Source organism: Crassostrea angulata, chromosome 1 (assembly GCF_025612915.1).
Source record: "Crassostrea angulata isolate pt1a10 chromosome 1, ASM2561291v2, whole genome shotgun sequence".
NCBI classification, from domain to species: Eukaryota; Metazoa; Mollusca; class Bivalvia; order Ostreida; family Ostreidae; genus Magallana; species Magallana angulata.
Window position 1 is genome coordinate 55864925 of NC_069111.1, and position 13060 is coordinate 55877984.

Here is a 13060-nt window from a genome sequence, read left to right on the forward strand (position 1 = left end):
ATGTATAAGAGACCGATAATTTCCGTGTTGATATTCGCTGCCTCCATTTTGGGACTGCAAGGCCAGGACTTAGAATCAGTGGTCCGGGATGCGGTAACCTCGGCGTTTAGCAGGGGCAGGGAAAATAGAATGCCACCGGGAGAAGGTTCTCGTCGTAACTTTGCTGCTTTTCCAATGGGTGAGTAAAGAAATGAATGTCTTAATTCATACACAGTCTACTTATAGAAATCAAATCTGGTACTTACATGTAAATGCAAATTATCTTTTTTCGTTCAATTTAATTTATCAATAATGTCATTAAGTATGATACTTTATTTTAGTTATTGATTTTAGCTATTGATTGTAAGGAGATCGTATCGTGAATTTTTTTTTTATTTAGATGGTGCACGTGGAATAGTCTCACCGCCCTCTGAAAGACCAAGGGGATCAAATGCTGTTAACGCCTTGAACCGATTTTCTCAGAACAATGCTCCGGAAATGAACCAACAGTTAGAAGACAATGCAAGAGCGGGGGCAAGGGCCACCATGGATATTGCGTCAAGGTTAGTTTTAAAAGGGCATGGTGACGATTGTGGTCAAATTCTGTTTTCGTGGTTTTATTATTTACAATGCTTTAGAAAAGCATTTCTAACGATCAAATAAATTTTGAGAGTCATTCGTAGAGTTATAAGCAAGATACAAGGCTCACAATTTTTTGTCATGTAAACAAGGCTCGTGCCCTGTTTTTGTTTACATAGGTTCAATATACCAATAAAAAAATTTTCCAGCTTATTTGTCTGTCTATTATTTTAAATTATTTCAAGCAAAGATAAACAGTTCCTAACGTTTAGCACATTCGTTTTAGGTTTAAAACTAAAATTGTTACTTCAACGTTCAAAATGTAAACATAGCGAAGAATTCCATGCTCTGTAACTCGCTTAAAACTCAACAAATGACACTCAAATTTCGGTTGCCTTTTAAGAATGCCGTTCTGATCTGAAGCATTGTAAATATTAAAATGGAAAAATAATTTTTGACCAAAATCGTGACCATGCCCCTTTAAGTATACATAATCAAACATGACATCTGATTTTATTTAATATAGATAACCAGTTCATACATGAGATGAACCTAAGCTGTCTGTTAACGGCGTGTTTGAAATTTGTCTTCCGGTACAAATGTCCATGACATTTCAACATTATATTTAGTGAAATAGTAACAGTCTGTTGGAATATGAACCTTGGGGCAGAAATGAATATTAGCTTGAAATGTCTGAAGTTCCACGTGTGGTCGTTATTTATTTGGAGTTCAACGTGTGGTCGTTATTTATTTGGAGTTGATGTTCGGAACGCTGGATGGTCGCCTTTAATTTAGACTATATTGATTTTCTTCAAATGAAGAGCTCAGCGAGTAGATATAGCAAAACATTCAAACTTTAATTCTACTAGACTTTGACCCCTGCGTGCACGGGTTGACATTGCATGCGATATTGGACCTTTAAGAAATAGATACATCGATACATCGTATTGCTGGCATTTACATAACCAAGCTTTAAGCCTACAAAACGCTATTAATTTCACTACAATCTGCTTAGTTAGAATAATCTAACAGTTTACATTTAATATACCTTCCATATACCCGTACCCGTAATGTAGCTGAAAATTAAAGAATCGGCCCGAAACGATTTTGGAAAAAATTAATGAAGCTGTATTGAAAATAACTCAAATAATTCATAACAAACCATTTTAAGGCTGTAAATACCTTTCCTTTAAAATTTTAATTCACATTAATGAAGAATTCAACACTTTTTCACCAACGTTTTTAACTCGCTTCGAATTGACACATCATACTGACATTCTGAACTCTCGGAATTTTTTATATTAAATGCGCTGAGTTAGAGTTATCTCCGAAATTTTCTGTGATGAACAGAATATATGACACATTTTCAATGAAAATTTACACTTATTTGTAATATCGTTTCTGAGTTTATACAGGCAAATGTCATATTGTGGTAACATAAACTAAAGAGCCTCTGTTATATAGTGCCTTTTCCCCCTAGCCATCTTTTCCCCCGGAAAAATGGCTATATAGCAGTTCTTCCCCCCGGAAAAATGGCTATATAGCAGTTCTTCTCCCCGGAAAAATGGCTATATAGCAGTTTTTCCCCCACGGAAAGCTGACTAAATAGTGGGCTTTCCCCCTTTTTATAGCCAGATTACCCCCACGGAAAACCTACTTTATAGTGGATTTTCCCCCATTTTTACTTTCCGGCCATGTTTATTGCGGGCCATTCGTGACAATCATTTGCAATAACTGATATGATATTAATTTCTCACAAAAAAGGATAATTATGGCATTTATTAATACATAGAATAAAATACATGGTTTTCCAACCCCAAATATGAACTAAGGCATGCGCCTTCATAACATGCATGTGTCATCATCGTTTATTTCACCTGTTTTCACCCCTTTTTGGAACACCTTTTACACGGATTTCGGCGGAATACCTCGAATTTTTTTCATCTAATCGATGCTTATCTACAGTTTTGACTTCGACGTTATGAACACGTGAGAACACATTTGAGTGAAAATACGCCGGTTTGGAAATCTAATTTTCCAATGTATTACCATCAATGTATAAGCTTCTCCCAGGGAACTAACTGACCAATCTTGACTTACTTTCGTAGAGGAAGGGAATAAAAAGTGGAAATGTATTAATCCCTTCGTCAATTTTAAATTAATACCGTTAGAATTGACGATCTTAAAAACAGTTATATGTTTCTTCTAAATATCAAACGGGAGACAGGATGCAATGATATGATGAGAAACTGAAATGTTTTAGTTTTACTTTGATGGTTAATTGGTATTTTAATTATGTATTAAAAGCATGTGTAAAGTTTGTGTTTACAATTTCGTTTTAAAGTTACGCATATTCATATTTTAAGCACATTTCTACGAAACGCGAGATATTATGATGTAAACAGTTTAAAAAACAATGAAATGTCTTCACAACCAGAACAATGTCGGTATCTTTGCTGGTTACTTTGGAAAATGTGAAATGGAGCCTGAACTAACCTTATGTTTATATTGTCACTCAGTATTTGCAACGTGATTTATAAATATACAATTTTGAAAACGATGCTATATAAATCAAGATATACGATTCAATTACCTAACAAAATTATACTATTTGTTTCATATTTTTGCAATAAAGATTTACTTGTGTACCATATTATTTCTTCGGGTAATTATCCATACGTCACAAAACAACGTCTGACGTAATTCACGCGTTATTACGTCTTATCCGTGCCCGATCTAATTGAGACCTAACGTTAAAAGGCGTATTTCAAAACAAAGAAATCAAGCTGACATAGAAATTGATTCAAAACAAATATATAAAAAATCCTGGCAACTGCAATCAATTAGGCCCACCGGGGTATTAATCAGCGAAATAACATGACTGGGTTGTGTCGATTGCGTACTCGTTTTGAAAATATAGACCGCTTACTTTTGTCCTGCACAAACATCAATCCATTATAAGGTTGAATTTAATCAAATTCTTTTAACATTAATCCCTGAAAGTCCATAAACATCCAAAATGAAATCCTGACCGAGATCTATATTTCAGTGCATAAGGGAGATAAAAACAAAAGGGGAAATAATTTGACCTATATCATCTTTATCCTATTCGCTTAGCAACGAGCATAGATTTGTTTTCCACAAAAAAATGTTTTTAGAATTAAAAACCATGCGCTGAAGTTATTTCATTATAAGAACAGTCTTTAAAACCAGTAAAAAAAAGTTTGAATAGAGGTTTTGTCTTGAAGGCATATATCAGGTAGTTAGCATTATCCACGCATGTATCCGCAATTTCTAAATACCGATCTCGATCCATAAGACTAACCGATATCCAAAGAAACCATCTTTTGCGATTCAAATGATACAGATTAATCTACAGTTTGTTTAAATCATATTTTTTATTTAACAATAATGAAAACATATTTGTTTAGAGTTATGAAATAATTAACCTATGTACAGTTTTATTTTTACGGATCTTTTTTCAAAATATATATTTTAATGATTTTACCAAAAATATGCCAATTGTGATCCTGTAAAGGCCGGTCCCTTGGGTAATTTTATTTCCAATTGATTAATGGCGTTAAGATGTAAATAATATCAAAATTTTAGAGAATTCTGTACGTAAATAAAATCATAAGAGCTTATATTCTCTTTGAAAATTTATTCATTTTATCTAATTTGTATGCAGATTTATCTATTTTTTGATAAATAAGCAAGTGTAACATAAAATTTTTTGTTTTGAAATAATAATTCCTTTATTTTACATAGGATATAAGTCAAAAAAAGATTTTGTAAAGGTCAAATTTCAGGCTTAGGCTTTTATTCTTTGTGTATGAGAAAAGCGCCATTTCCGCAATCGGTTCTATTTTTAGCAACGGCCCTAGCTTTTATAATACCGATGGACCAGCCAACAGGGTAAAATTTGATAAGAACATATCCTCAGATACACGTTTGAAAAATATGAAAAAATTCTGTACGCATTTTATTTATCTAGTGGGGTATGGACCATTACCTTAAACAAGGATAATTAAAAAAAAAAAAACAACCAACACATATATTGTGATGAGCTGACTTTTTTTAAAATATAAGCTTGTTCTTCTAATCAACTAACAAGTAAAAAAGTCGTATATGCGCTTAGGTTGGTTATTTTTTTTCCGGTTTCTCCTTTTATGAATAAAAGTTCATTGATTTATTTATCTAATTATTTATTATATCATTAGTCATCTTATGAATTGATTAAATGTTTTTAAAAATAATGAATTTTACCCGCGAACCTTTTTAAAAAAATTTGTTCGTTAATTAAAAAAAAAAGCAGCAGAATTAAACGTAATTTTCAATCATTTTGATAAAGAAATATATGAGTGATTGTGTATTTTTAAATGATGTTTTTACTTTTAAATGACCGTAAAAATATGTTCATGTGGTCATCTATAGTTTTTGAGATATGGGGCCCTAAAAAATACATATTCTTTATAATTGGATTTCAAACATCGGGCTCGAAAACAACAAAGGCTCCTACCCTGCATGGGGGCTTAAATTTTCGGTGTCATCTACAAGTGGTATACCACTATCACTGTGAAAATATGGTTAATTGGTCATCTCTAGAATTTGAGATTCGGGTCACCACTTATATATAGAACACTAATCAATCATTATAATGGGGTTTTCAACATTGGGCCCTGAAACTTCAAGGGCCTCTACCGTATATACTCGCCTATAAGTATTGTTCGCCTATAAGTCGGTTGCCATTTTTTCAAGTTTATTTTCAAGATTTTGCCATTGACCCTCTTATAAGTCGGGTAATTTTTTCTGGATAATCAGTCTACAGATTGCCAATCAAATAAGCACATTTTATCAAGCATGGCTATATTCTAGATAAAAAATATTGGTGTTTGACCCCTCTGTTATCATTGCTAGATGCAATGCATTTTAAAAGTGTTGTGTTCAGTTAAGACATCTATCCTGGATGAATAACTTTCGATTTTGGACGCCATATTTTTTTATTGATACACTGATGAAAACTTGGAGTAAGCTATTAAAATATTTAAAATACTATTGAAAATAAAATGAAAGTGATTTCGATCCCCTGTTGACTGATTAAGATGGTATAGCCCCTTTTAAAAGTGGCGTGTTAGCTTGTGTTGTTTTAGGTGACATGCCACCTACAGCCACCAATATAGCTATTATCACCTCATGTGTAATTAATTATGAATAATTATAAAACGATCTTTATTTTTTTTAAACAGACCAGCAATTATTCTTGTGTTTAATTTTTAAGTATTAAACAGAAATTGCTGTTCTGTAATTCCACTAGATCGCTTTTAGACGCCATGTTTTTTAATAGTTTTCTGTAAACAGAGTTATCTTTCTTGAAGTTTGTAACTTACCATTATATTTTTTAAACACTCATTACAACTTGATTATAGCTCAAAAACTATTTTAGATGCTACTGGAAATAAAATGACAGTGATTTTATCCCCTACTGACTGATTAGGGTTGGTAATTAGCCTCCTAGCCTCCAACTCAGTGTTGGCTTGTGTTGTTTTAAGTACAGTTATACCTACACCTATTATCACCTCAGGCGTAAATAATTGCCTGTTTAAATAAAAAATACTATCAAATAAACCTTGTTCATATTCTAAGAAATACAGTTGAAACTTTCAATGTATTTATTAAGTGTTTATCTTTTTAGTAATTAGAAAATAAAAATGTCAAATATAGGGATCGCAAGTCAAAAAGTTGGAAGCAAAATGGCACCCAAAAACGAAGTTTTACTCAGTAGAAAAATTATCTGATTGTATGTCACGCCTATAAGTCGGACCCCTACTTTTTATTCAAATTTCTACTCCCAAAATACCGACTTATAAGCGAGTATATACGGGAACTCTGAGGGCTGAAATTTTCAGAGTCATCTTCAAGTGGTAAACCACTGCCACGATAAAAATATGGTGATATGGTCATCTCTGGTTTATGAGACATTGGACCCTAAAGAATATGCACTATAATTATTATAATAGGATTTTAAAATCGGGCTCTGAAACATCGGAAACCAAATTTCTCTAAAACAGAGGTTTAGCCTGGATAAAATTTTCACAAACAGACAAACAGTCTGATAAATTTATCAAGAAATTCTTAAAACATTCTCGTTTAATACAATTTCAGAACACAGAATTATGCATATAAGTGTATAACTTGTAAAACTTTTTTCAATAAATTACCTAAATTAAGTTCTATGTGTAATTCCATTACACACATGTTCAACTTTCAGCATTGTCTATAAAAATAATAAATCGGCAAAACGAAACTTAACTTGTACAGATGAATGCAGATATACATGTATGCAACATGAGAGTGTAGAAACATTGATTTTAATCCTTACTAGATTTTCATAAATATTTTTTATAAAATCTGAACCAAAAACGTGAGGGAGAAACCCTACTATGGGGGGAAACTACTTTATAGTAGCTTTTCCCCCCAGGGGGAAAGGCTACTATATAGTAGGTTTTCCGGGGAAAAAGCTACTATGGGGGGAAAACTGCTATACAACACCTCCCGTGATTTAGCGTAAATGTAATGCGCATGCGCAAGATTGTAAAATAAAAAAAATCCACATGATTTCCGGATTTTTTAAAGGAATTTTTCTTGATTATTGCTTAGCAAAGCTTGATTAAGAAAAAATAAAAACTAATTGGTAATCTTCAAGTACTGATAATGTTTAAAATATATAAATCAAAAGACAGTACACCCCCGATTTCTCGGTATTAAAGCCCAAAAATTCGAGTCTATTATTTTATTATAGTAGTATAGATATTATTCGGATTTTGCATTTAATTTTGAATAGTTGAAGGCCAAAAATATCATATTTATTATTTAAAACATATTTAATTTTTAATTTGTTGACCATCAATCCTCCTTAGCCGCGATTCGTGTAAACTCAGCTGACCTATTGTTATCTGTTCTCGTGCGTCGTCGTGCGTCGTCGTGCGTCGTGCATTAGTTTTAGTGTGAAGTATCTCTATTGTAAGAAGAATGTAAATTGTGAAGTTCATGGCTCTACCACCTTTGGGGCACACGGGGCACCACGGCTGATGGAGGAATATATTTGTCTTATTATTTTATTCTGCTTATGAATTTCAATGAAAGAATTTAGTAAATTCACATATTTATCAAAGGAGAAAGAATGAAGCTGTCTATCAAAGTTAAGATACTGTGAAACCATTTGGAAAGAGTTCAGGGGGAGTTAATGGAGTCATCTTCCCTTGATTCTTTATAATGGAGCTATCTTCCTTTACTTGTTCATATTAAGTCAGGTGACTGTTAAGGTCTTTTTTTCGTGGTTGAAAAGATGTATCCTTTGTAGTTTTTCTATGAGCATGCAATATATGTTTTTATATGAGAAGCTATCGATTGTAAATTGATTGTGATAACATTTAAGAATAACATTAAATAATACCACTATACCGTTCTGAAGCGAATATAATTAGAGGTTAATTGACTTACATAGCGTATTGTTTTGTTATCTCCCTACAAATATGTTCTCTTGTACTTCTAGATCTATAGCTTGTGAATGATAAATACCATAAAGCAGTGGTAGACATAGGTCTCAACTGTCCAATTGATAAAACCATAAAAACCTTTCTGAAAGAGTAACATTGTTTTCTATGTCACACAAAATTATCTTTGTATGAAAATATGAGTTATAACTTTCATTTTACAAAAATGTTTGTATTATAAAAAAAAAGCAAAACAGTTAATATTCTGCTTCAATGACAGTCTTTTAATAATTGTAGACTTTCAGGGATTCCAGGCATTAGACAGGAAGTCCCCAGGAGTGAACTTGGACGGATTCAGTTAGTGACGACTAATCCAAGGACCAGAAGGACCTTCCGAGAGTCCGCAGAACCATTTTGTTTGCATCCTCCGAGATGTAATCCTGTGTATCCCTACAGAACGGCGGACGGTTCCTGCAACAATCTGTACAATACTCTTCTCGGCAAATCCTTTACTCCCCAGTCCAGGATCCTCCCGAATGCCTACGATGACAGTAAGTTTTAAGACTATGTTAAGCGCATGCTCAAATTGGTACTTGCTGGTCTATGACTCCCTATCTAAATGTCTTGTTAAGTCGAATCTTATTCCACTGTGCTTAAGATTAAGCGTCTATTTTAGGTAATTCATTTGAACTTGATGTGTCAAAATCATTGGTATGAGCATTAATCGAAAAGTTAGTTGCATTTCCCAAACAATATTTGAAGAACCGTATCTGGAGCATTTTCGTATTAATAGATTGGAACAAAAAAACTTATATAAGGTTTCATTTCTAATTTCATTTGTTGTTAGTTCATAAATAGCAGGTTAAGGGGGATATGCGGCCTACTTGTACATTTGAGAATAAAAATGTAAACAGTTCTTGAACTAGATCGTTTCTGCATAAACCTGACCAAAACTGTTGTCTACAGATATAAAAAGAAAGCAATAAATATGAGGTTCTATATGTTGTTTTGTATGCATATTATACATTTAAGTATTCAATTACTAAGGACAGCTGTAGAACTGCGCAGCTGCAGACTTTTTTGAAAATTTAAAAATTAGAAAATGTAACAGAGAGGTTAAATGTATATGTGGCGTATTTTTTCATGCTAAGAATAGATCTTCACAATAAATAACGCAGTTTATATCAATCGGGTTAAAAAAATATAGAAATTAATAAATAATTTTTATGATTATTGTCCACAATAAATACAACATTAAAAGTTTTTGAATAAACCTCGCCTTAAATCGGTCACGTGATACCACGCTTAGTCTATCACAACAACAATGGCGACGACAAAAAGGATAGATATATCGTTAAATTTGACATATTTGGCAAAGAAAAAAAAAGAGACAGACTGACAAGGATGGGAACAAAGGGAAGATTGTCATCAGAGACCATGTAGATTTATGGAAAAGGAATTAAAGCCGAATTAGGGCTTTTCGACTTTCGGTCGAAAAGAACTATTGTTTTCGTTCTGTTTTATTATTAGGGTTTTTCGACTTTCGGTCGAAAAGACCTATTGTTTACGTCTTTTTAGGGCTTTTCGACTTTCGGTCGAAAATACCAATTGTTTTCGTCTTTTTTTTTATTATCATTCTCGACAGGATTTGTGTCAGCGATTTTTTAAAAACGGAAAAGAATATTGAAACAAATATGCAACTTTCTAAGAGCAATTGTTGATGACACGCGTATGTAAGGTTTTGGACTTCCGGTTCCGTGACTTCCGGTTTTTACAAGGATATTACTAAAAATAAAATAAAACGCAATATCTTACTTACTTTTTGAGTTGGAGCAATCAAATTTTAGAATTAGATGTATCTTGTCAAGCTGTACAGAACTGTTAGTGTAAACATTTTTTAAATATATCTTATCGTTTTTGGGTGGGGCCGTGATGGCGGTTTAAATTTTTACATACGCGGGGGTGTTAAGGAAGCATATGGACTATTTAGCGTCTTATTTTGACTGTTATATTCAAAATCGTGAAATTAAATAATTATTTTGAATAAGATCAAAAACTTAGTATTATCCTTTAAAATAGATGTCAGTGCAATAAAATTGGGTAGTACATAACTGCCACATTGGTGCATTATCACGTGACAACTATAAATAGCTTACGTATATTCCTTAACATAAAATGAGATAGAACAACACTACCCCGCGGTTTCAAAAATAAAATAAACATACCAAGTGAAAGCAAAACATCTCAGTTTAATCAAAACGCTGCTAGAATCCTATGTTTTTCCTTATTAAAAAGTTATTTATCCGGTTCTCGTAAAACCTTCCCAACTTTTATACAGTTTGCACGGTAAACGGCAAATTGCATCAAAACAACACACAACATGGGATTCTAGCAGCACTTTTCAATTTAAGCATTGATCAAACTAACGATACGTATAAAATTTCAAGTTCAATATATACGGGGTAGTGTTGTTCTAGTCGGATTTTTATATCGTAAACAACGACAGAGGAAAGCCTGGCCGAGAAATAAAAGTAAATTTACATACCTTTTAGCGAATGATTGATAAAATTAACGTCTCCCCCAGTATTCTTATGTTCAATTCTCAATAAATCACACCACAATACTTTATTTGAGTTCTTAGATTAGTTATATTTTGAATATGTTTACAATGCTTTCCGATCAAATTCACACGACATTCAACTTTTAGTCATGACGTCATCAATGTGTAAATCTACGTAATACAAACTAATTTCTGGAAAAAAATTGTCTTCAGTATTTTTTATTTGTTTTTGATCTACGTTTAGTTGCTTAGATATTTGAGTATGTACATAATAATTAAGATTTGTGATTTCACAGAATTACATGTAACTCAGATTCCATATGCTTCCTTAACACCCCCGCGTAGGAATATATAGAGAAAATCTTTAAAAATATTCTGGGAAAGTTTTCGGTCCAAAACTCAGTACTTACTGTGAAAGCACTGGTTATGCAGATTTAAGTTTGATGAAACCATGATTCCCTAGAGAAAAGTGGGGCCACGAAATGGGGGGGGGGGGGGGGGGGGGGGTGTTTATAGGAATAGAGAAAAATCTTCTTACAGGTACAACAACAAAAGGGGCTTGGTATTTACCAAAAGAAGGAGGTGGATAAAAATTGGCAGATTTTCAATTTTTTTTAGCAAGATCTACTGTACTTAGTTGCCAAGATATTATGATACTGTAATGCTAATTCGATCAGAATTAAGGCAATTGTTGCTCAGGTGAGCGATGTGGCCCCTTGGCCTCTTGTTCTATCTCTTGCTGTTTTTGAGATATTAGACTTTAAACTATGAAAAAGGGGGGATGAAAAAACTAAAAATTGAAATAACCACCAAATTTTATAAACGAGGAATGAAAAATGTTAAAACTGTCATAATTATTATATATTTAAAGTTGCGTTTGAAACCGTTGAGAACTTCCGGTTTTATAAATTGATAAAAATTGTCTATGGGTGTTTTAATGTTAAACTGAATTCACGCGTGCTTCGTTTTCTCAATCAGTTTTCAAGTAAATATTTTCATATTTAATATTTATATTGAGAGACCTAATTTGCAGACCGGAAATTGTTTTGGGATAAAAATTTTGAAAGATAAGGGATCTAGAGGGGTCAAAGCTGAAAACAACCCTTTAGCTGTATCTTTTTTTATTTTTCATCCGATTTTTAAAATCTTTTCGGTTTTAAGTTCTGAGTAAAGAGTACAATTTTAAAATTATGGTCCGTAGGACCATTTTTTGACTTGTTATAGGAGTTTTAAGGGCGTGAATATTGCAACTTTTAAAAGTTGAAAAAGTGATTTAGAAAGAGTTATCTCGCTTTGCTCAATGAACGTAGAACATTAATACTTTAGGCATACCACGTTTTCTATTTGAGAAAGGAATACTTACTTTTTTATGATTTTTTGGAAATATTCTTTTAGAAATTAAAAGTAAATTTACTTTTTAAGTTCTGGAGTAACTTTTTTTGACATTTCATTATTTATAAGTTTATATTTCTAATAGGCAACTGATTATACCAAGGCGGTGAAGAATTTTTAAATAAAAAAAGATACGAATTTACCTGACAGTTACAATAAAAAAGGGAAAGGGGATGTCGAAAAGCCCTTACTTTTTGTTGAAGACAAAAAAAGTTCTAGTTAAACTTAAGATTTTATCATGAAGTTGTAGGGATTTTGTTAGTCAGGTTTTTCGTTTAGAAGAATTTTTGAATGAAGAATAAATAAACACTCTCAGTTCATTCATCCCTCAGGGAGAGGGGTATTCACTATTTTTACCGTGTCGTTGATGCTAAAATCGTGTTTCGGGTTTATTAGACATAATTAGCCATTTAAATCGTTTTACATTCATTAATAACTGAATAATAATGCTTCGAGTATCATAAAAACGTGATTCTAATTTGTAAACAAACTGTTCTTCCATCGTGTTTTTGATACTAGTTTTCCCGCACTCATGCGCAGTGGCGTTATAAAAGGCGGATCACATAAGTATTCATTAGACGTGTAGCAAAGTTTAGAGACAAATAACTAAAGAAAGAACATGGTTTACGGGCCTAGAGTTTGTGAAACGTTTATTATAAGAAACATGATATATACTTTTACTCAAACTCATGTCAAAAATTTTACTCCAAATACGCCACACATACCTTTTATTGGTGTCCTCTCTACAACCATTTGTTGAGAAAAAGGTTGAATTTTGCACATTAATGTAAAAACTTTGTCTCAAAATTTCGTACCCTATTTTTATCAGTAGGCATGGGATCTATTTTAGTACAAGAAAATTCCAGGTTATACAGGAACCCCCGTGTCTATGGAGGCACATCGTCAAAAATAAATGTCAATTCAAAACAATTTAGGCTAAATGTGACAGACATCTCCTCCCAGTTCCAATTGTTTTGTTTTAGTTCTATTAGTCTAAAATAAGTCATATTCTTTTTAGAAGTAGGGTAGGGACCAAAAAAGACCTCCTTTCATATTT

General features: G+C 32.6%; 2 protein-coding genes across 2 annotated transcripts in view; both read left to right on the forward strand.

Moving 5' to 3' along the window:
• LOC128193088 (peroxidase-like protein) lies at positions 1 to 8613 on the forward strand. Its single transcript, XM_052866341.1, has 3 exons — positions 1 to 178; positions 380 to 542; positions 8349 to 8613. The coding sequence occupies exons 1-3, from the start codon at positions 1 to 3 to the stop codon at positions 8611 to 8613; spliced, it is 606 nt and encodes a 201-aa protein (XP_052722301.1).
• The window catches only part of LOC128164639 (peroxidase-like protein), a 21097-nt gene continuing 16399 nt past the window's right edge, over positions 8363 to 13060 (forward strand). The window contains exon 1 of the mRNA XM_052828588.1: positions 8363 to 8602. The gene's annotated coding sequence lies outside the window, so the exon portion shown is untranslated. The remainder of the gene's footprint in view (positions 8603 to 13060) is intronic.